The sequence below is a fragment of the Rhipicephalus microplus genome, chromosome 3 (assembly GCF_043290135.1).
Source record: "Rhipicephalus microplus isolate Deutch F79 chromosome 3, USDA_Rmic, whole genome shotgun sequence".
NCBI lineage: Eukaryota > Metazoa > Arthropoda > Arachnida > Ixodida > Ixodidae > Rhipicephalus > Rhipicephalus microplus.
Window position 1 is genome coordinate 91,233,529 of NC_134702.1, and position 23,015 is coordinate 91,256,543.

Sequence of the window (23,015 nt, forward strand, 5' to 3'; positions counted from 1 at the left end):
TTGATTTATTGTTTTGTTGATTGATTTATTAGCATTCTACAACGGCATCAGAGAAACTGCTAAAAAAGAAACTCTCCGATTCAGCTGTTTTGCTGTGCTATATATCAACGGGACATGAACAGCTGTACCTACACAATGAGGCGAAATCGGTGTTGGAGCGCTTCAGCTGAACTGCGACATTGGGCACAACACTTATAAAAGCTGACAAAGCCGTGCTTGCTAAGTCTTACCATAGTTAAATTGCTCAGTATGATCTTCATAAACCGGGGGCCCATGAAAATACTCAAATAGTGTTCACGTGTATGTGATATATCTCTAAACTACCTTGAGCAGGTATAACTCCACTACTGATATACAACAGACGAGACTAAATACGGCAGTTTCACGCTGTATAATCTTCCTGTCGACTTCCAACTAAACCACACCCAGTTGCAAGTCGCAAACTTGCCTGACGCCTATACGTTAGCGCAGGTCGCAAACAAGTGCGCAGCGTCAGCATGAAGATTAACCTACCGCTGTCCCGACCGGGACTGGCACCGAGGACGCCATCCGGCCTGAGGTCGGACGCCTCGCCGACGTCCAACTTGTCGTCGTCGTCGCTCGAGTCCTCCTGACCGGACACCAGCGTCGTGTGGTGGTGGTTGGTGGCCGACAGGCGGCTTCCCACAGACGAGCCCTGGGAGTGCAGGGAAGAGGGCGCCTGCTGCAGAAGCATCGCCTGTCTCCTGCGACGAAGGGAGGGCGAACCCAACCGTAGGCTTCCTATAGCAACTGGCCATGGTCCAAAACAACGATTGACGCATTGCATCGTTCATAACAGAATAATTTCTAAGCCTTCAAGCACCTTGATTATGATGCCATATTAAGCAGCCTTTCAATATCTCGATGTTCTTGTCCTTTGTAGAGTGAGCAACTGTAAGTGGCACCGTGCGTTACCTCACTCTCTCTCTCTCCCTTTCTCTCTTCTTTCATTTTAAATTCTGAACTTCCCTTATTTCGTACTACACTGACTCATGTTTTAAGTAATTTAACTTGCCTCAGAACAATGCAGGTAGACATTAAAAAGAAATGGTTTGTACTGAAAAACCAATGATTCTCTATTTCGCAAGAGCAGTCTAACGTTTCGGACGTTCATAATTTGATCCGAGGAAATGAATCAATTCGCAGGCCGGTCGGTCTATATAGTATATACCGAGGCGCACATATAATAAAGCCGCCGAGCCACGTGTGTGCCGTCTATACTTTATGAAGCATTCAGCATCCCGTTCTTTTTCTTTAAAAATGCGTGCATTGCTCTCTCAAATAATAAAGGTATATAAATTGGGGCTAGCAGATTAGTAGTGATCTCGTCCCATTTCGCAACAGTTGTGAGTAAAACTTCATTAGACGAAATATTTACACGAGATTTATACGTGAACACAGATTTACTGTAATTACAGATTCTTCCTACTGTGTTTTATGGCAAATTTTGACATTTGATTCAGTGAAACTGTGATGACTATACCTATAAGTGAAGATTACAAAACATGTGTGGACACTTTCCTCGAATTCGACATTAGACCGAAAGGGAATCGTGGCGAGGGTAATTTTCGAAAGCGGCATATACATCTCTAATAGCAAAGTTCCTTGAAACTTCATGTACCCTCTGTTATGGTATGATCTTTATTTTGTTTTAAATCGGAGACAAACGCAGTATCGCCGAGGCATCGCTTTTCTTCGTTCACTCCGTGCCAACCTACTTATAACGGAACCTACGAGATAGCGTCACTCCATGCCAACCTATAGTATACTTATAGCGGAACCTATGAGATAGCGAGATACGCCTACGAGATACGCCTACAGCACGCACAAGCACGACCGTGCAACGACATTAACGAAATTAATGATCGTTAGAGCACTCACTTTTCGACTTCGTCTAACACGCACGCATTTGGGGAAGTGAGCGGGCACTCGGAAACATGAAAAGAAAGAAAGAAAGAAAGGAAGAAAGAAAGAAAGAAAGAAAGGAAGAAAGAAAGAAGGAAGGAAAGAAAGAAAGAAAGAAAGAAATAAAAAAAAGAAAGAAAGAAAAAAAGAAAGAAAGAAAGAAAGAAAGAAAAGAAATTCATTCGTCAGGCACCAGCACGTGTACAAAGCTCATTACCATGGGAACACCCTCGTTAATGGTTACCCCCCTCCTCGAGTCATGAACCGCGGAGAAGACAGCGAGGCATCACGCGCGCGTTCATCGGGATTTATAGCTCCGACTCGCGACGCGGTCGTTTCAGAGGGAAAAACAAAAAAAATGTAAGGGCCACCAGCGAAGCCACGCGTACGTGACGTGGCATAGCTGCAGCCTCCGACAAACCAGACCGCTTATTAATAGAACCGCGCATTACCGCGACCAAAGTAGAGAATATATAATGAACAGGGAACTCCGAGGGAGCTATGTAGGGCGCTTGTGTGTGTTTATGTTGGGGCTATACAGGCCATGAACCGTAGCTCATGCAAGGTAGAACGCACGCTTACGTACGCCGCCTACGCGCTCGCGCTGATGGTTTGAGCGACGTGATGACGGACCAGTTAGGGAGCTTAAAGAATTGAAGAGAGTGAAGAAATAAGAACGAAAAAACTGTAATGGATGAACGATGTACGAAGCGGCCACGTTATGCTAAAGCACAGCTCGCTCACGCTCGCCCCATCAATCCTGGCACTGCCCTTTGACGAATGGTGGCCGTGCGAGCGCCTCTAATAGTCGTATAAAAGACTGGTTTTACATGGGAAGCCGCGTGTACCGTTAGGCCTGCAGACGGAACGTTTATGTGCGGTAGAGAGAGAGAGAGAGAGAGATAAAGATGCAAGGAAAGGCAGGGAGGTTAACCAGGCGCACATTCAGTTTGCTACCCTGCACTGGGGAAGGGATGAAGGGTAGAGAAGAGGTTGCTTAACCGGCTTATGTGCGGTAGACTATGCAGGCAGTGCATGCGGCTGCCCCCGCTTTATAAACCTTGTAAACGTTCTCTCTCTCCACCCCCTCCCCCTCTATCTCGTGGGACGAACGGCCACAAAGCCCAATGTGCGCGCGAATGCGGGTAATCGTGTAAACATGTTTCCATGCACAACACATTCGCTCAAGTGTATTGGTGGCACCAGATTGTTGATGAAATGTTGACTGCCTACTAGTCCCACACACTTATGCTATGTGACTTCAGCTGACACTTTTGTTGCGTGAACTACGTCTGCGTTTTCAGTGTGACAAACTACTATACGCTTCTGTTATAGAAATTCCACGCGGGGGGAGCTCGTTTTCCAATTAGCAAAGGCGGTCACAGGATCGATTATGAACTGTGTATCCATTTTACCAACCAAGGACTAAGTACAAGCATAAACGTATACGTTCTTTATTCAAGATGACTTCGACGTGAGACAAGGGCGCATTGCGGAAGAGGCCATTACTGTTAACATCGCACACGCACACACACACACACACACACACACACACACACACACACACACACACACACACACACACACACACACACACACACACACACACACACACACACACACACACACACACACACACACACACACACACACGAGTTATACAGAAACAGAGGCGGTAGCTAGATGAGTTTCTTACCCGATCATCAGTCTCTCAGATAAACAAACAACATTTTTTTAAATTTTTTTCGCATGTGGCATCAAATTGCCTGCGATGGGCATGACGGCCATTGTAAAGCTCGTCGCACATTATACGTATACGTTGCAATCAAGTGCCCGGTCGTCATTGTCCTCGAGGAGTTTATCTACTGCACAGGAGGTACTGTCACACGGAAAACGTGTTCTTGTCATGGATTCAATAATATGCAACTGCTCCACGGCTGCGACACGGACGGTGACAGCAACGTGTCCACGTTTGTGGACCGAACGCAGGCCGACAACAACTTGTGGCGCCACACAGTGGGCACGAGAGTCGTCGTTTTCGCAAACGCAGACCTATATACTCACGAAACTGTGTCCTTACGGCTATCTAATTGCTCTTGAAACGAACAAGTTCTATCCAATCATGACGCCAGTCGTTCCAGCCAATCTTGACGTTGAATGAGGTTGAAAAAATAAAACTCCCACTCCAATCTTGACGTTGAATGAGGTTGAAAAAATAAAACTCCCACTATCGCGATTTAAGTTTGTTTAGAGAACAATCAATCGAGCACTACGCAACATGTCTATAATGAAATGAAGGCGCTAATTGGGACTGTTAAAGCACACAGTTCGGGTGTCAAGAGGTGTCAAGGCCCCCTGTGGAGCAGTCCCAAAGTGGAGCACCGGCGTTCCCCTCCTCCCCCCTACTTCTTATCTGGTTCCTCTGGTGCCATAGAGGAACCAAGACAAACGATTTTTGCGGGTTGTTCCAAAATCCCTGTGCATGCTTTGTAACAAAAGACCGACCCTCCACGATGGTATAGTGGTATACCGGTACTCGGCTTCTGCCCCGATGGTCGTGGGATCGAATGCCAGCCCCGGCCGCATTTTATTTCGGTGGAGGCGAAAATGCTTGACGTCCACGCATGCACCTAGATTTAGGTGCACATTAAGGAACCCAGGTGATCGATATTTCGGGAGCCCTCCCCGGCATCCCTCATAATAATATCCTTGTTTTCAGACATGGGACCGCCAGCACTTATTATCACTAATAAAAGCCCGTACGTATGCGTAACGGGGTCACGACGCCCTCTATAGGTTAATAAAGCTTGCGCGATATATGCCCAGTATTCGAAGGACGAAGTGTGGCGAGGCGCCACGGTGATATGGCGCGTGTAAGTGTGTCGGAGCATAATGCGACGCAAGCTAAACATGCACGCGCGCGACGAATGAGGCGAGCCACGCACGTCCACGTCGTTGTAGGCGTCAAGCGGAGACAAGAAAGCGAACGAAAGAAGGGCGGGGCGTTGATTAACGGGCACGCTCTGTAGGCTTCGGCGCACGTTTAAACATACGCTTTATGCGCACATCAGCGCCAAAGCGGAGCGGGGGTGCTTTGAAGTACGCTATTAGCGCGAGAAAACGATCAAAGAGGTCGCAAATCTGCCAGAACTACGCAGAAACACCAGGCGCTGAAAAGCGTTGAAGGATGACCCGCGGGTTGCAAGAATAAGCGGCGATTTCAATAATGGCCTCCCCTGCTTGCCACCCGGAGAGACAAAACGCCCTATATGTACATCGTCCGTATACTCGTACATGGCGTATGCTGCATGTGCTCGGAATATTACACCTACGCGCAGACGTTAACAGCTTGTTAATGAATATACGTGAGTATCGTAAGCAACGGAGTGCGCATAATATATACCGGCACCGGCTAATTAACGACGCGTCGGGCGCCTCTTAAAAGCCAACGGGCGCGGTCGCGCGAGCGTTTTGCTCGATCCGGCAGCGGGGGCGCCAACTGGAATCGCGCGGTCATTGCGTACATACACGCTCGTCTGATCGCATATTCACGACGATGATCCGTGCAAGCGACGGTGCCACGCCGTGTGCCCGTCGTATACGCAAAAAAAAGGTGCCCGGTGTACTTGTATGACACGCTTATGGCGAGTATACACCGTTTCGACAGACGTGATCGGGGAGCGCGTTCAAACGGTCGCGACAGTCCACAGCCAACCGTCTCTCTGTGCCTCGTTCGCTGTGCCGCCTTCGCTGTCACTGAAGGTGAGGCAATGCAACGGGCGTGTGCACAAATGTCATGCGCTACGCAATGCATGCAGTGACGGCATGTCGAAACAGGCGACGAATCGCTTAGCGCTCGACTCGACTGTCGGGACAGATGTCGATGCGCGACCTATCACGTTCGGCGGAACGCGTCGTGCATCGTGTGTGGCTCGCAAAGGCCGCGAGAACTCTCTTCCATGCATCGGCAATAACATACGCTGCTTCGATCAAGCCTTCAAGCATCAAGCCTTCGATGAACGAAGGCTTGATGCATGAACTGATGCACAGGGCGTGCATGTAATGGAAACCGGCCACGTAGGAGGCCGCATGCATGCCAGGTTCGCTCGAACGCGTGGCCGGCGAACGTCATCGGCACGAATGTGGTGTAAAACTCACCGATAGACCAATACGCGAGTCACTCACAAAAGAACACGTGCTGTGCTCACAAATGCCTAAAGCATTATTGCAACATCTGTCTATCATGTATCGCGATACAACAAAGCATTGCCACAGGGCTCCATATATATGGTTGCATTTGCAGACCCATATAGTTTTAAGCACTACGGAAAAGCGGCGCCACACAAAAGACGTTCATCCAGAACGGCATCAATATGCCAAACGCTATTGGACGCTGACTGACAGATTGAAAGCAAGAATCACAATGTGACGACGATGGGAGTGTACACTAGAACGTGGCCAGTGACGCTTTAGTCAAACACTAAAGAAACTGAGTATAATGAGTGCACCTGCACCTAAACCGAAAGTATACGAAATACGACGGCTAACTCTCTTTACTTTAGTGCTGCATGCAACGGCTCTGCCGAGATGCTAGCTTGCTGCGGGTAACGGGTGAACAATCTGAAGGCTCGCGCACACTCGTTCCGATCCCCATTAACGTCCACGGGGACAGCGCAAATGGAGTCGCGAAGCACGCGATTCGTTTATTACGTGACTTTCGCAAAGCAATGACAAACTCCGAGTTTGAGCGTAGTGGATAATTGCCGTTACACGACCCCGCATGCGTATTACGGGCGTCTCTTTGTCCGTGCAACCATCGGGACACTTTGCTGTATCATATGGAGTTAATGACTTCAAAAGAAGTCTGTGTTCCGTGCGCGTTTAAGGGGTGAGGAGAAGCCGGGCCTGTATATAGCTTAGAAAAATATGCAGAATAAAACGAACTGGTCCCATGATGGACCCTGTTCAGCGGAAGCAGAAACTGGATCGGAGCTTTATGACATCATGCAGCCCGATCGATCCTGGCAAATCGCAGTGGAAGGTTTCAAAATCTCACAGCTTGTGAGTTGGAGTATTTCGCCGTTGGAGGGGCAGCACAATCACTACGAGTTGTAGCAATATCTATAACGTGGGTCAAGTAAATATAGCGACATCAACTATGTATGGTGTTTTAACGCTGCTGCGCGAAAACGAAGACTTTTCCAATTGAAGGTTTGAGGGGGGATAGTACGATAGAGAGACAGAATACATGAAAGGAAGCGGGGTCAACGGGACGTGTTGTCGAACACAATCAAGTCCGAGTTTGCTGGGAAATGCAAACAAAAACGATGTAACAAGCGCAAGGAAGGTTCACGAGTTTATGACCACTGTATCAGCAGGCGTTTCGGCTATCTCTGTGCATTCTGCGTTACCGGCAGTTGTTCAGTACCAATAGACTACCTAGAGGCAGTGATAAACCTTGCCCTATGCAAATAATCTTGTTCTTTCACCTTCAAATAGTGCGCGAAGTATCATTCTCCAAATGCCTTTGGCAATATATTTTAATCGATAAGTTGTCTAAAACATAGATTAAAGAGTTTGTTGCAGGAAGTACGTGTAATATACGCCTATATAGACAACTGTATTGAAAGACCAAGAGACATGTGTTTTCTATAGATGGGGAACGTATCAAAAAGTATAGAGTCCTTAGCACATGATAGGGCCGACCAACACTCACTTTTTTTCTCTCTTGCCAGCGCCAGTGTCCCGAAACCCCTTGGCGAACGGGTTGTTGTCGATCTTCAGTTGGGTTATCTGCGAGGATAAAACGAAAAAAAAAATTAAGGCAAGAAAAAGCTATACTTTTCGCATGGATCAAGTCTTTCGCACACTCTTGGTCCGCAACGCACATCCTGATGAGATAAAACCACGGAATCGGTGATTCCATCCGCTGAATATCAAGCGATCTCGTAACAATTCCCGCCATATAGACCAGAACACGTGGAGTATACATGTATAAGTGCAAGGTTCCGTTGTGTGCCACGTTCTGCATTAAGCGAGACTCCACGGAGGCTCAAGGCATATGACGTTTTCAATGGCACATTTTGCACATAATACACAATGAAGGATAACGGCACCTCGCGTATACGTTGAAATCGAACGGCGTTCAAGTAAAACGTGAGCTAGACTTGATAAAACACACGTTGTTGGGTCTTGCGATTATGCAATACACATGTATGCCACGCACAACATCGGTGGACTCTGTAGGCTCGTACTGACGATGAAATATTTAAGGCTTAAACAGCCCCCGCGTTGTCACATTGAGATGTAACATCGAGTTTGCAGGCTCCAAGCGCGTCGTTGTCCGCCGGGTGGGGTGGTGCTGGTTACTGTGCTCGCCTGCTGACCCAATTAAGGGTCGCGGGTTCGATTCCGACCCCGGCAGTCACATTTCAACAGAGAAGATTTGCTCATATACTGTGCAATGTCAGTGCACTTTAAAGTACGCGACATGGTGGAAATCTCCGAAGCCCTCCACTACAGTGTCCCTCATGCATAATCACGTCGTGGTTTAGGGCAGTTAAACACCAGTTATTATATATAATTAGCATGTTGAGTCGAGCCTTAAATATCGATGCGCAAACACAAGAGTGCCTTCTCTCGATTCATCTCGATTAAATCACAATGGGGTTAATTCATCATGTTTCCGCAATGACGCCCACGGGATGAAAACATTCAGTGTTCATTCCTATAGAGTACATGTACAATAAAGTTGTTCACATTAAAAAAAATAAAGTTGCTTCTATTCCATCCACATAGCAGAGGTAGGCATATACTCGTGCAACATCTTCGGTGCGTATTAACGAGCACGTCTATTACTATTTTTTGGAAATCAGGTGCCCTATTGACCTTTCGCACAGCTTTCTAATCAGCTTCCAGTTCTCGTCTCGATTCGCTATACTTCATCTTCTGGAATTTACTCGTTCATTTTCCCGTTGAGGCTCGCCCCTTTTCCAGTTCCTGGAGCGGCGTGCGTGTCACATCGGTCGTGAAGCATGCACCTTTCTTTTATCCAGCTCCCACAGAAAGGCCCCCTCGCGAACCGTCCTCGCACAAGGTGTACACCTAAAGGACTGCACTCGCGTATCCGCGCTGACATCATACGCCGTTCAACAGGAGCAAAAGAAGGAGAAGCGTATACAGTCACACGCACAAAACAAAGGAAAACAGACGAAGCGCGCGTTAAAAGAAGGATCGTGCGGGAGATAGGACAGGTCTCCGACGGAAGGTTGCCGTGCCGTGCCCCGGGCCGCAGGAGCCAATCTGGACGTGCCCGCGCGACACTTCACTCCCTTCTCGAAGAGACGACTGCTGCTGAGGTGTCGTGTCGCACGGTGCCATCGCGTGATGCCTCCACGGTCATTTGGCGCGGCGCCTGGACCCGAGGCTAATGACGGAACAGCGGTGTGGTAGCTACACACCGCCGGATCTTCTTCCTCTTGCCGATGCAGTTCCTTTTTCCCCGCTCGATTGTATCTTTGTTTCTCCCCCGACGCGCTTCGCTTGTGTATAGGTGCCGCCTTGCTCCTTTAGAATCGCTCATGCCTCGGGGCCACACAGATCTCTTGAGCATCCCTCGGCTGCCTGCCTCACAGCTCTGACGGTGGTGCACGCGCGCGTTATCACGCAGTATACTACGAGCAAAATAAAAAAAAATAGAAAAAGAGTATAACATCGAGCCACTGCGCGCATGTTCTACAAGTGTGTTTAAGTATGTATGCACGTGTATTCACGGATGAATGTTTTGAAAGTTGTGATTGTTTGCAACAGAAGTTGTCGATTGTGCGTATATTTTCTGAAAGTTGTGCGCGGGACGATATAAGCGACATCCGGTTAGATCCACGACGTGTCCAACCGGAAATGTTTACTTTGTGTTTCCTGATGCAGCATGTTGGCATCATGATGCAATCATCGTTTTTTTTTTCTTTCTGAACGGCAGCATCAGCGCTGCAGTGGCCCTATTTGCTCCACTGAGCATCAGAAACGATAAGACGGTCTGGAAGTCAAGCACACTTCAGCCCCTGTATGTGATGCTCGCGAGCACTTGAACATCAGCGCAGAGCCTACCAAATGGTATATATGTCACTAGAAACGCTGCAGAATGCCCATAACGATTTTCTCAATATAAGCTTGTGCGATACCGACCTCTGATGACGCCCTCATCCCAATATTATTATTCTTTGAAATATATCGGTCAGACAAAACTATATTTGCCCTCATTAGAAAGCAAAAGCATGGAACAAAAACGAATTTAATTCAGACTTCTCGGGCTATATATACAGTACATATAAGGCGGGTAATCAACTCAGTTGTAGCAGTGAAGCTATCACCAGCACTTCCGCAACATTTTATTTATATATAGATGCAATGCACTGACTCTGTAGAGTGACAGGGTGACAACCACATCCATCATCGGAAACGCGTGCTCTGAACATGTACATTGAACAGATCGGTCACGATTTAGTGCCACAGTTGATGCATACGGCGTCAGGTGGTGAGGTGCGCCGCACCCGCATTAGATGTCGCGGTGTCAACGTGTCGGTCGAGTCGTTCGGCGAAAGCGTGTGCGTGACGCACTTGTACAAGCTCGCTCGTGCGGAAAATATTCCCGTGCTCGTCTGACTGCCCCGGCTTTTAATCTCCGACTTTCTGATTGTGGAATTTTCATAAACTCGAGGTCGTAACAGCAGATACGCGTACGAGCTCATGTCGAAGACTGAACTAACGTACACGCTAATAAAAAAACTAAACATGGATAAACCTAAGAACAAACTAAAGAACAAATTAGCAAGTTTGGACAGACGACCCCAAACATTAAAGAAATCACTCGGACCATGGCCTGAGATGCATCTTCAGAAAGAGGCATACATCTTCCTGACAGACGTCTTAGTGGAGACTGGACTGGATAAGCGCCTGTGATAGACAGCCAGGGATTGATATATATATGGAACGTATTACTACATATCATCATCATCATCATCATCATCATCGTCGTCGTCGTCGTCGTCGTCATCATCATCATCATAATCATCATCATCATCATCCTGACTACGTCCACTGCAGAACAAAGGCCTCTCCCATGTTCCGCCAGTTACATTCAATTGAATTGAATAATAACTATTGATTCGAATAATAATTGAATAATAATTCAATAATAACTGAGTTGAATAACTGTATATTATTCAATTGAATAATATACAGTTACTACATATACTGACAGTAGAAAAGGAATGTGTGCGCGTGAACAGTTTACGCCAGTGTGAACTGCTGTAAGCAAACTGTGTATTGGCGTGATACTTGAACTGGTTTCAGTGCGACATGATGTTGTTTTTTTATTGTTCATTTTTGTGTACCTTTCGGTATTGTTCTGTTTTTTTTTTCGCTGCAGAACTTCGTGATATAGAGTAGCCGAGGCAATATGGACCTCAATTTCTCCGCATCCAAGCAGTTGGAACAGAACAGATCAAAACCCAAGCAAGGTATGAGCCATATTCACATGATAACGTAGAGAGGTTGTTCCGCAGAAATCGCGGCGTCGGGGATTGTGAGCAGAAGAATCATCTTATGTGTGAACGAGAAATCGAGACCGATGCAAATTAAGTAAGCAACTGAAAATCCTGGCTCCTATAGGGCATCGGATCCGCGCGTCTGCGAGGCAAGCGGACGTTTTACCCCACATCGATGCGTCTACGTGTGAACACAATGAAAATAACTTACTCTGCTTGGAAATGCAGTGAAAGCCCCGCCGTGGTGGTCTAGTGGCTAAGGTACACGGCTGCTGACCCGCAGGTCGCGGGTTCGAATCCCGGCTGCGGCGGCTGCATTTCCGATGGAGGCGGAAATGTCGTAGGCCCGTGTGCTCAGACTTGGGTGCACGTTAAAGAACTCCAGGTGGTCAAAATTTCCGGAGTCCCCCACTACGGCGTCTCTCATAATCATATGGTGGTTTTGGGACGTTAAACCCCACAAATCAATCAAATGCAGTGAAAGTAACTTTTGTTCTTTACAAACATATGCATCCTGCATATACGCTTCACAACACACCATGAAGTATTGCAGTAATAATAATGCGTGACACAAGCGTGCATCGAAATCGGGCGTAAAAACATGTTAGTATCATAACGATTCCATAGTTTAACGCTGGTCACCCACTGCAAAAGGCACACACGTTACTGCGCCTATTCCCTTAAAGGGGTCATGGCACCCAATTTTCAACCATAATCCGTGTTGTGTATACGTTGATTCTTGTATACGTTCACAGACAAGCTGACGAAATTACAGTGAATTCGGTCGGGCCATTAGTTTATAATAGAATATTTTTTATAAACGAGCGAGCGAGGCGAAACTCGCGTGCTCGCTAGCCGTGACGTCACAATGCACTATCTGGTCGAGCTGCTGCACGGTCTGCATTCTGGAGGACGATCGTGTTTTGTGGTCAGCTGCGCTTGCAATCGAACTCTTTCTTCGTTGTTCAACTTGCGCCACTGGAACTAAATGATTTCCGGGGGTTGAAACAATGCCACCGCGTCACCCATGTAAGCGCTCGTATACTTGCAGCAAGCAATTTCGGAGGTCGAAAAGCGTCCTGTGAATGTCCAATGCGTATGCCGTTTGCCATTACGGATAAATATTTATTGAAACTCCTCGCAGGCAGTGCTAATAGTTGAGCGTCACACTTCCTATTTTTATTTACCGGTACCGAATGCAATCGACAGAGTTCAAGCTATGATTCGGCCAAAATGTGTATTGTGAGTAACCTATAGCACCGCACTGACATGCCGTTCGCTTCGGCTTATGTTTAGATATGCTGCATGTAACAGCCGATGGAAAAACAACAGTCCCAACGCGCAGCATTGCTAGGACCACTTATTATGTTCAGCACTGTAAGTCGTGCATGCACGTATGCTATAGTATAAAAAAAAAAAAATCTGCGCGCTTTGCCAATTCCACGGCGCCAAGTAACACTTGCTCGCGAATGCAGCGTCGACGGACCCCCGTATCCGAAGCTCGCTTTTCAACCTGAAACACTTGAAATAAAGCTACTTATCATTGCGGAATGGGGTCTGCAACGTCTGCCACAACGGCGAGGTCGTTGGAATTTTGGTTCACACCGTCTTCTACGCTTTCACGTCCCTTCAGCTGGTGGCGATGGAGTAGAAGTCAGAATGCGCAACATACTCGACCTCGTCGCCGCATATGGTGAGAGAGAGAGAATAAACTTTATTGGGTTCCAGCATGCGGGATTCCCTCCGGCCGCGCAGGGCGTGGGGTTCACCCTATCTCACGTTACACTAGAAGTCCTAATGTCACGCGGGCCTAGACCTCAAGGCCTTCGTGCCCCGTCGCCGCTCGGGTTACTGGGGGTGTCCCCCTTTCGCCTTTGCAGCGCCAGTGCGACCTCGAGCTGCCGGACGGCCCTTCGCTGGTCTTCTGGGTCCGTAGACCCCACACGCTGTTCTACTTGCGGCGGTAACACCGGACCGTCCGCGCTGTCTGCGTCACATCCCCAGAGTATGTGAGCCAGGGTGGCTCTCGCGCTCGCGCACACACTGCACATTTCACTCACGTAGAGTTCGGGGCACACGTGTCGCGCTAGCGATGGGGTCAGCACAGTCTCGGTTTGGAGCTGGCGCAACCTCACCGCCTCCCACCGGGTAAGATCCCTGTGCGGAGGCGGGAAGCCACGCCGTTGCTCCCTGTACCACGCGAGGATGTCGCCGTAATCGAGCAGCTGCTCCTCGCCTTCTTCTTCGGTCGCCGTCGTGTCTTCGGAGGCGGGCGCGGCCGCGGTCCGGCACGTGGCGAGACCACGGGCCGCGGCATCCGCCTCCTCGTTGCGGTTCGGAGATCCTGGTATCAGGTCCCTACCCATGTGAGCCGGGAACCATTTTAGCGTCAGCCTCGACTTGGACTCGTCGCTTGCCAACGCCCTAGCAGCCGCCCCGCACACGGCTCCGCGCGAGAAGCTACGGATGGCCGTCTTGCTGTCACTGAGTATTGTCCGCACGCCCGGGGAGCGCGCCGCCAAGGCTATCGCCATCTCCTCGGCCTGGCTCGCGCTCCGCGTACGCACGCTGCATGACGTGACGATCTTGCCCGTCGTTGCGGCGACCGCCGCCGCCACGTAGGCGTCCTTGTTCTTGACTTTGGCCACGTCCACGTAGACGGCGCCCTCGTCGTTCTGATGTTGCAGCAGCAGCGCCCTGGCTCGCGCCGCTCGTCGTCCCTCGCTTTCGCCGGGACCCATGTTCTTTGGCAGCGGATACACCACCAGTCTTCGCATGGTTGACTCCGTGAGTGGAGACGTTTCGTGGTCTTGTTCCTCGGGGGAGGACAGGCCCACTCGTTCCAGCAGCCGCCTGCCGACCGCGGTGCGGCCCAGGCGCGTCAATTGAGCAGTACGTTGGGCCTCGCCGATCTCCGAGAGCGTGTTGTGCGCTCCCAGTTATTGGTGCTCCCACCACCGGGAAGATGGAGAAAGCGGGCCGCGGAAGAAGCGGAACGCAACATAGTCGTCCGAGCCAGCGACGGCACGCCGGTCCCGCACGTCCAGAGCCTCCGAGTACTAGGCATGTACGTGGACGCCCACCGCACGAACGGGACGGCAGCCAACCACATAGTAACGAAGATCGGGATAGCGACGAGACTCGTCAAGAGGGTCACGTCGAGGTCCCGAGGAATCCGAGAAGCGAGCCTCCTGCGACTGCTGCAGGCCTTTGCAGTTAGCCACGCAGCATACGCGGGGGCCTTTCACAAGTGGACGGAAGCGGAGAGGAAGCGAATCGACGCGGCCATCCGCAAGGCGTATGCGGGTGCCATGGGCCTGCTCAACGGCACCAAGACGACGCATATGGTGATGGTGCCGGTAGCACACCGCAACACTTGCAACCCGCTGATACGTGCAGACCGGAAGTTTTCTTTAGGGTACAACGCTTGCTATCTTGAAAAAGTCTATACTCAAACACTTTGTGCATGAAACCTTTTCGGTCACTTCATTTACCAGCTCCCTACTTCGAAACTGAAAGCACGTTCTAAAGTTTTTTTCAAGGGTAAGGAAAATCTCTCTTTAGTGTTTCAGATAAAAGTAGCGTGTGTAAAGTCCAAAGGAATGTCTTATAATTTTTATGTAGCTCAAAAGAACATTTATTTTAATATATTTTGCCAATTAAGGGAAGGCATGTGTATACAAATTGAGCTGTCTGTTTTCTACAGCTCTTCTTGCCCACCGATGATATTAAGGCACATCCGTGGATGAATTCGGATGTCATCAAGGGTATATATGCACTAGGGAAAAGATATCGCTTTTGTGTTCAACTCTTAAAGGTGTATCGAAATTTTCCAATGTTTGTTTGGAAGGAAGAATCACTGTAAGCACATATGGTGTGACCATAAGGGGAAGTAACGAAAGCTAACGTGATTTAGAGCATCGGAAACTGCTTTTTTATATTTTCTGCCATTACCACATCCCCAGAGACCTGGTTTCAGCTGTATTCCTTTCTCCTCTTGTTGTATTCCTCTATCTCGCTCATATGTGTGAAATTTGGTTACGTTCCGCAAGCGTAGTACAGTATGAATTTAAAGAATCGATACAGTTTCGCAGGAAGATGAAGCTAAAGTGATGTAAAATGATCGTGGAAACGTTCTGCATATATATATATATATATATATATATATATATATATATATATATATATATATATATATATATATACACCTTGCACGGTCAACAACAATGCGCTACTTTGCATCAACTTTACCCAAACCATACCCAATGACGCGAATAATCAATTAATGCAGTATAGAGGTGCGCATGCAGGAGAGCACAAAGTGTAGCCGAAATGATAAGCCACGGCCAACAATAGCCGCAGGGAAGACTATAGTTCCGAAATTCGGTTCTACTCTTCTCATTAGATCAATCTGGAACCAAGTAACTGTTTTGCACATATTTCAACTTTTAAGCCCACGAACGGAGGAGAATAAACATTTCAGTGTAGTCATCATTACGTAGCCGAGCAAGTGTACGTCCCATCACGGAATCAAGACCACCCCTGCGCAGCAACGACCTCATAAGACATCCACTCGCGTACATCCCGCGCACACAACAACCTCCGACTGAATACAAAGCCTTGCAGCGCACCCGTATTCGCCTCATTTCAAGGTTCTGGTCCCAACGGTGACGCAGAGCAGATGCCGTGCGCTCACGGGTGGAGGGTCGGCCGCTTGTTGTGTCTCGAGCAGCAGCCGCAGCTTTGGAGCGCAAACAAGCGGCCTAATCGCAGGGGCCATGTTTGCCGTTGGCCCTGCGCCGGTAATGAACGCGCGCGCGCGGAGCGGAAGCGGCTGACGGACTCGGGCACGTCAGTGCCGTCTTCATATTCCCCGACGCAGATGCACTTCGTCTTCTTCCCGGTGCGTCTCTGGGAATGGAGTTGCTCCTGCGGCTTCCGTCAGCTCGCTCCGCTCCCGCTGACACGCCCACCCCGGGACCTCCTTCTCTGCTCTTCTATTGTGTTTACTTGCGTCGGGTACGGAGGTACTACGAGACGTTCTCCTGCCGTGATCTCCCGTGGAGTCCAGCGGCAGGTGTGAAGCGTAAGTCGGTGCTCGCACGCGATGCTGTATAAGAGGACGCGCTGAGCTGCGGCCCACCGTCTTCTGCGTGTACTGTATACAGTACACCATGGACGTTGTTTGGACAACAGACCCGCGGGCGACCGCCGACTGTAACGTGCTTGAAAGGTTTCCGGTCATTCGGCGCACTTGTCGAATTTAAATGGGCGACATGTGTTACGGAAACGGCCCACGAAGCGAATACCGAGCAAGATCAGGTTTTATCGAAGCGGGAATGACATCACAGTGCATATAAACAGGGTGTACTAGCTATGACGCGAAACTTGATTGAAAGAAAAAAAGTGGAAAGGCGTTACGCAAAGCACATGCATGGTGTTGACTAATATGTGGGGTTTAACGTCCCAAAACCACCTAATGGTTACGAGAGACGCCGTAGTGAAGGGCCCCGGAAATTTCGACCACCTGGGGTTCTTCAACGTGCACCCAAATCTGAGTACACGGGCCACATCTATGGTATACATCGCTCCCAGTTCACTGGAGTACCCACGACTAATTTTTCCGTTATTCAGATTAAATTATTTATAGTCATCATTATATTCGTGACTCGACAAGTACTTACCTAATTATCGAAATGCCAATGAAGCATATGTACAGGCGCTCTGAAATGACATCTAACTACGCTATTTTCAACAACGTATGAATTGCGTACTCATTATTCCGTGATTGATAAAGAAAGCCCGCAAAATCTGAAACTATCTGAAAAGTGACATGTGGCTAGGCTGCAGCGCGCATCACGAAGCAGCGCTCTTAAACAGGCTCACTGCGAGGTAGTCAGTATCAAGGGATAAAAAATACAAAAAGGAAAAGGTACGGGAAGAGCTATAGTGCTCCAGCTGCTGTTGTGGTTAATGAATAAGAAATCGAGATATCGATAATAATAATGGCGTACAATCGAGCGGAAGGAATTCCTGCAAAATTGCGATAGTATGTTGTCAGCGCCTTAACCCGACATCTATATAACCTTGAAAAATTGTCGAACAATCTCTTTGGCATGCATTCGACAACAGGAAACGCGGTTGTTTCGAGTATAAGCTTGCTTGAGAGCACGGCTTTCATTTGCGCGTGGAGCGTAGTCATTTGTTACGCGTCTCTACTGAGAAAAAGTGAACACGTATAGTCAGTCTCAAGCACTTGGGTCATCATTGCTTCAGATGCGCATAACCTTACAGATACCGAGGGCTCAATTAGGTACATTATAGGACCAAGGATCCCACGGATGGCGACAGATCAAGACGCAACTTTTCGTTACTGTTCTGAACTATAGTCTATCAGTCTGTCCTTTCGACCTGATGGCTTGTACTATACATATATGTAGACGAAAAGACTTATTTATCACAACTAAAAATGCGGCTTATGAGGTATCGCTTTTTCCCAATACATATAAGAAATAAGCAACTCATTGAAACAGAAATAACGCAGGGGTAATAAAGCAGCCTTCGACGTAGACAACGAGGAAATAGAAGAAAGGAACGATACCTGGCCGTTCGTTCGACTATATTGCAATGACCCGGTGACATGGCGCATAGCGAATAATTGATGCCTATGCCAGGGCAGGTCGTGCGTCATCTTCTCTTAAAGCGGGATCGGCTGCAGGAGGACCACACGCGCCCTTATATACCGGCGATGTTGGCTCGCATAACAAGGAACGTTGATACACAGTCGTACCGCATCGGAGACAGAGTCGTCAATTTTGGCCCACGACACGGCCATGTTTGTGTAAGCGGCACTGCAGGTAATATCCTGGGCAGCGGCTATATTATTGCATGCGTTATGGTGCGCGGGAATGTCTGCGGCCTCTGGTGGTCGTGTCGTATACGCGAGGCCATCGTTATACAGAGTACATATATTTCAACTGAAAACGTTATTAACTATATAGGACGCTCGACTGTGTAGCGAATTCAGTGAATGTGCTCCTTCCATGTATGAAAGCGGTATCGTACTAGAGACTTTGAACACTGCGAAAACACTGATGCCGCCTGCGGAATCGAATAAATGGAACGCGCTCAACGCGTGAAAACCATCAGATGCTTATGAGGAATTCCGACTAATTACACCACTCTGGGTTCTCTAATGTGAGCTTAAATATACAGGCACACGGGCGTTCTTGCTTTTAGACCCCATCGAAATACGACTGGTGGCCGACAGTCGAACACGCGCCTTTGAGCTCTAGCAGCGCTACGAGAAATTCACCGTGTTTTTGTAACATGTTTAGTATTGCTACGATACTGAGGGGATGCGCAAGAAGGGAAGAACAAATTTCTCGCATTCATCATCTCAGGAGATGATCAATGCACTTCTGTATACAAAGGCATCTCACCGTAACAATGTGTTCGACGGTACAACATGACAACGTCGTATAGGGCCTCTAATTACAAGCTAAAAGAAAGCGGGTAACTCAAGGCAACGCAGGTAAACCATCCTGTTGATGTAGGCGTAAATCATTATGTTGATGATGATAGCAAAATCGGTTGTGCATTGCCACAGATGGATTATATCCTGTATCGGTGGCATTAGAACGTAGAAGTGTATAGATAGATGTATAGGCCTATATATACTGAGAACCCTAGTGATAAGTTAATGCAACAATAGCATTCGGAAAACCGTACAACACCACAATCAGATGATTGATATGTGGGGTTTAACGTCCCAAACCATAAGAGATGCCGTAGTGGAGTACTCCGGAAATTTCAACCACCTGGGGTTCTTTAACGTGCACCCAAATCTGAGTATACGGGCCTACAACATTTCCCCCTCCATCGCAAATGCAGCCGCCGAAGCCGGGATTTAATCCCGCGACCATCGGGTCAGCAGTACCTTAGCCACTAGACCACCGCGGCGCGGAACACCACAACCAGTGGTACCATTTTAGAGCAAGATGAAATTACATCACAGTATGGTTATATACTGCGACTTTTACGTTACGAGTGACAATGCTGCGTGCGGATTTATTTGTCCCCTTCCCTTCGTTTCCGATATGAACTTAAAATAAACTGTCTGCGTGGTTTAGGAACACAGCGTGAATTGTCTGAATTGGTGCGTCACCATTACGCAGGTGTATTTCAGTTTTACCCTAAACTTCACCACGCGCTGTTCATGCACGTTCAATCACCGGCACCCGATTATGTGTGCCGAACGCAGGAGCGCAGAGGTGGTCCAGTCGTTACGGTATCTGCCTGCCTACCCGGTAGTATAGCGACTTCGATTCCGGCGCTGACGGTCGCATTTTCGATGCAGCTAAATATACTATGGCAGCAAGTGTATACCTCCCCACTCTAAGAACTTTGACTCTCTTCGGGAGAGTTGTGAGACGCCCGACCTTCCAAAAGAGACTCAATGCGTGGCTCTTCTAGACAGAGTCATGGTGCCTTTCTAAATAAAGTGTTAGGCATGTGAATCCCACGTGCATAAAAATGAACCAAAATGACATCTTTTTCTTTTTTTAAGGTGTATGTGCAGGTGCACAATGAGAAACCCACAGGTGGTCAAAATTTCCGGAATCTTTAATTCCTCGACGTCATCATAGTCTTATCATGGTTTTTACGCGTAACAGCCCCGAAATAATTTTAATTAAGCCTACATTCATACATAATTCATGCTAGTATATTCAGCAAATATGCTTATCTTGCAGGAGATTTTATTTTACATTCATTTTAATTTTGTGCGGAGTTGGAGAAAAACTACATACCGTGCAGCGGAAATATGTTACCTGGTCCTAAGGGTGGAAAATGTGACGCTCCCATATAGAGAGGAGCGAAGAGAGAGACTCGGAGAGAGAGAAAGCTGAGACTCACTTAAAAACGACACGTGGTTTCATTTTCCAATCTACTAACGGTGACTGTCACGAGAAAATATTAAACTTCACTTGAAGCGCCACCACTTTACAGCCAGCCGTCATAGAAACCTCAGAGTAGACAAAACCACTGGTCCCCTCTTTATGGCATTCGTTATACACTAAATGATTTTTTTTTTTTTTGCAGCAGCAGCTATAGGAGTTTCATTTCGTCGCGACGCAACACTTGCTTTAATAGTATGCAGTTTGTTTCTATTTAGCGAGCCACAGCGCCCAGATCCATCCACAGTGTTTCGTGTGTCAACATCATGATTACCGCAATGGCGCAACGATCGTGGGCGGCATGAAGATACTGCAGCCGTCGCACGGCTTGACGGGCTAGAGCATTGCTAAACGGGAATGTACTTTATGTCGCACTAAATTCAGATATCCAGACAGTGCTTTCCTCCAGCAAACCACAGCCGTAAATATTTGCTTCGTGATGTTGAAATGTATACACTTTAATTTGTTCCAAGTTAAGTGCGGTACGGGCAGAGGCAGTGACGAGAGCAGAGAAGGGGGGGGGGATGTCTGCAGTGCTCTGCACGCTGTAAAGCGTTAAGTTGAAAGTTGAAACTTCGTTTACAACATTTTCCAGCGCCAGAGAAAAAAAAAGAATCCTCTTAGATAGAGCACTCAAGAGGACAACAAAGCACAGTAAAAACTCGGGAAGTATTCTTAGCACCCTGTCTTTTCTTCTTCTCGGCTCAAAGTCTATAGGCCTTTATTTTGTCGTCCCCACACTGGAAAACGTCGAGTTCTTGCATACTGCCTTCGTAGGCTGCAATAGCATACTCCACCTGCAATGATGGCAGTGTCACTAACTGCGCTCACATTATATCGAATGTATAGAACTGTTACCAGGTCGCGGGCAAAGATATATGCCTGTAGGGCGAGTAAGCTATGAGCTTGGTTTTATGAACGTTACGAAGGCGTTTGATGAAAAACTTCATGGTTTAAGAGTGCACGCCAGAAGACGTGAGAAAAAAAAAACGTTCCTGTTTACGCTCTGGAATGCTACCGATGATTTTTTTTTTCACCTTTTAGTCTTTCGAACTTACATAAAGTATGATGCGGCTGGAGCGAACATTCAAGGAAATTCGTCATTTGTATTTAAATAAATAAATAAATAAATAAATAAATAAATAAATAAATAAATAAATAAATAAATAAACGGGAAAACGTATTTTTTCAAATTCTGACTTCGGCTTAAGTTTTACTGCATGATTGCCCGAGAGATAGTGAGAGACATCGAAGTCCTAGGAATAGCGATAAGGTTGCTTCTGGTTTGCTACCCTGTGCGAGAGGGAGCGACAATCGAAATAATGTATACAACGTTCGGCTCTACAAAGCCCAGACCTCGCATGGGAATGATACAGAACAGACAACTATTGGGTCAGGCGGTTAGGAAAGCCAATTAAAGAAGGAATTGAGCGCCGTTTGACAAGCCAAAGCGACAATAAATGATCCGCAATAATCTGTGGCCATATCCTTGGACCCTGGATCCACTCATGTGCATTCATGCCATTGAGGAAACGCATTTGCCCGCGTACAAGAACATTTCACTCAGTTATAGGCGCTACGAGTTTTGATTGTGAGGCTTGCCCGGATTATGTCAGCCAAGCTGTGATGACAGGAAACATGGTTATATACATTACGGGAAAAACGCAAAAACTCCTATCGCTCATAACTAATAAGATAAACGTTTTTGTACGCGAACTAACGCGTCCCCTCCGCTGCAGGCAGAGCATTAAACTATAAGCTACCCCCCCCCCCCCCCCGATAACCTCCGAGTACTCCGAGCTTCTCCGCACAAAATATCCTGTAAATAAATCAATAAATAACTTTCTCACCAGCATCATCACGCTCAGCGACATGAACGGACATGAGCGCTCAGCCGGCTTTTTCACTGTCGCTATTCGTTTTCTTTATTCTTTATTCAATGATTACCCCGCTTAGCCCGAAGGCGCTGCAGCAGGGGGGTTACAATGTCGAGAAAAACACATCTTCATTAATACAGCACACTTGTTCATTTGATAAGTGATTCCATTCTCTAATGAAACGAACAAAAACGAATTAGCATACAAATTAGATCTGGTACGGTGTATACACTCTAAAATCTTGAAACAATGATCATTTCGCGAATAAGAAGGGCGCAGCGTGTTCGGAATGCACGCGCTTACAATCCCGCGCGTTTTTTTGTTTATTGTGCTTTTTTTTTGTCGTGAATACGCAGGAAAATTGCGAATTCAGTCGGCAGGAGATCGGCAACAGCTTGTATAGCCTGTGTATATTTCGGATGGTCGATACTGGACATACAAAGTGACACGACGAAACGAGGCGGTCTTCCTGATAATAATAATAATAATAATAATAATAATAATAATAATAATAATAATAATAATAATAATAATAATAATAATATTAATAATAATAATAATAATAATAATAATAATAATAATAATAATAATAATAATAATAATAATAATAATATTAATAATAATAATAATAATAATAATAATAACAATAATTACTGGGATTTTGCGTGCCGAAACCACGATATCTATATGAAAGACGCTGTAGTGGCGGG

At 47.3% G+C, this 23,015-nt stretch overlaps 1 protein-coding gene across 2 annotated transcripts in view; it reads right to left on the reverse strand.

Annotated features, from left to right (window-relative positions):
* The window catches only part of LOC142803828 (uncharacterized), a 122,355-nt gene that overhangs the window by 6,212 nt on the left and 93,128 nt on the right, over positions 1-23,015 (reverse strand). The window contains exons 4-5 of one of the 2 annotated variants that reach the window (XM_075889971.1): positions 7,643-7,719; positions 514-722 (exon numbers count right to left, since the gene is read on the reverse strand). In XM_075889971.1, the coding sequence (XP_075746086.1) occupies positions 514-722; positions 7,643-7,719 (286 nt within the window). Of the gene's footprint in view, positions 1-513; positions 726-7,642; positions 7,720-23,015 lie in introns of both variants that reach the window. The other variant, XM_075889970.1, reaches the window with a different exon arrangement.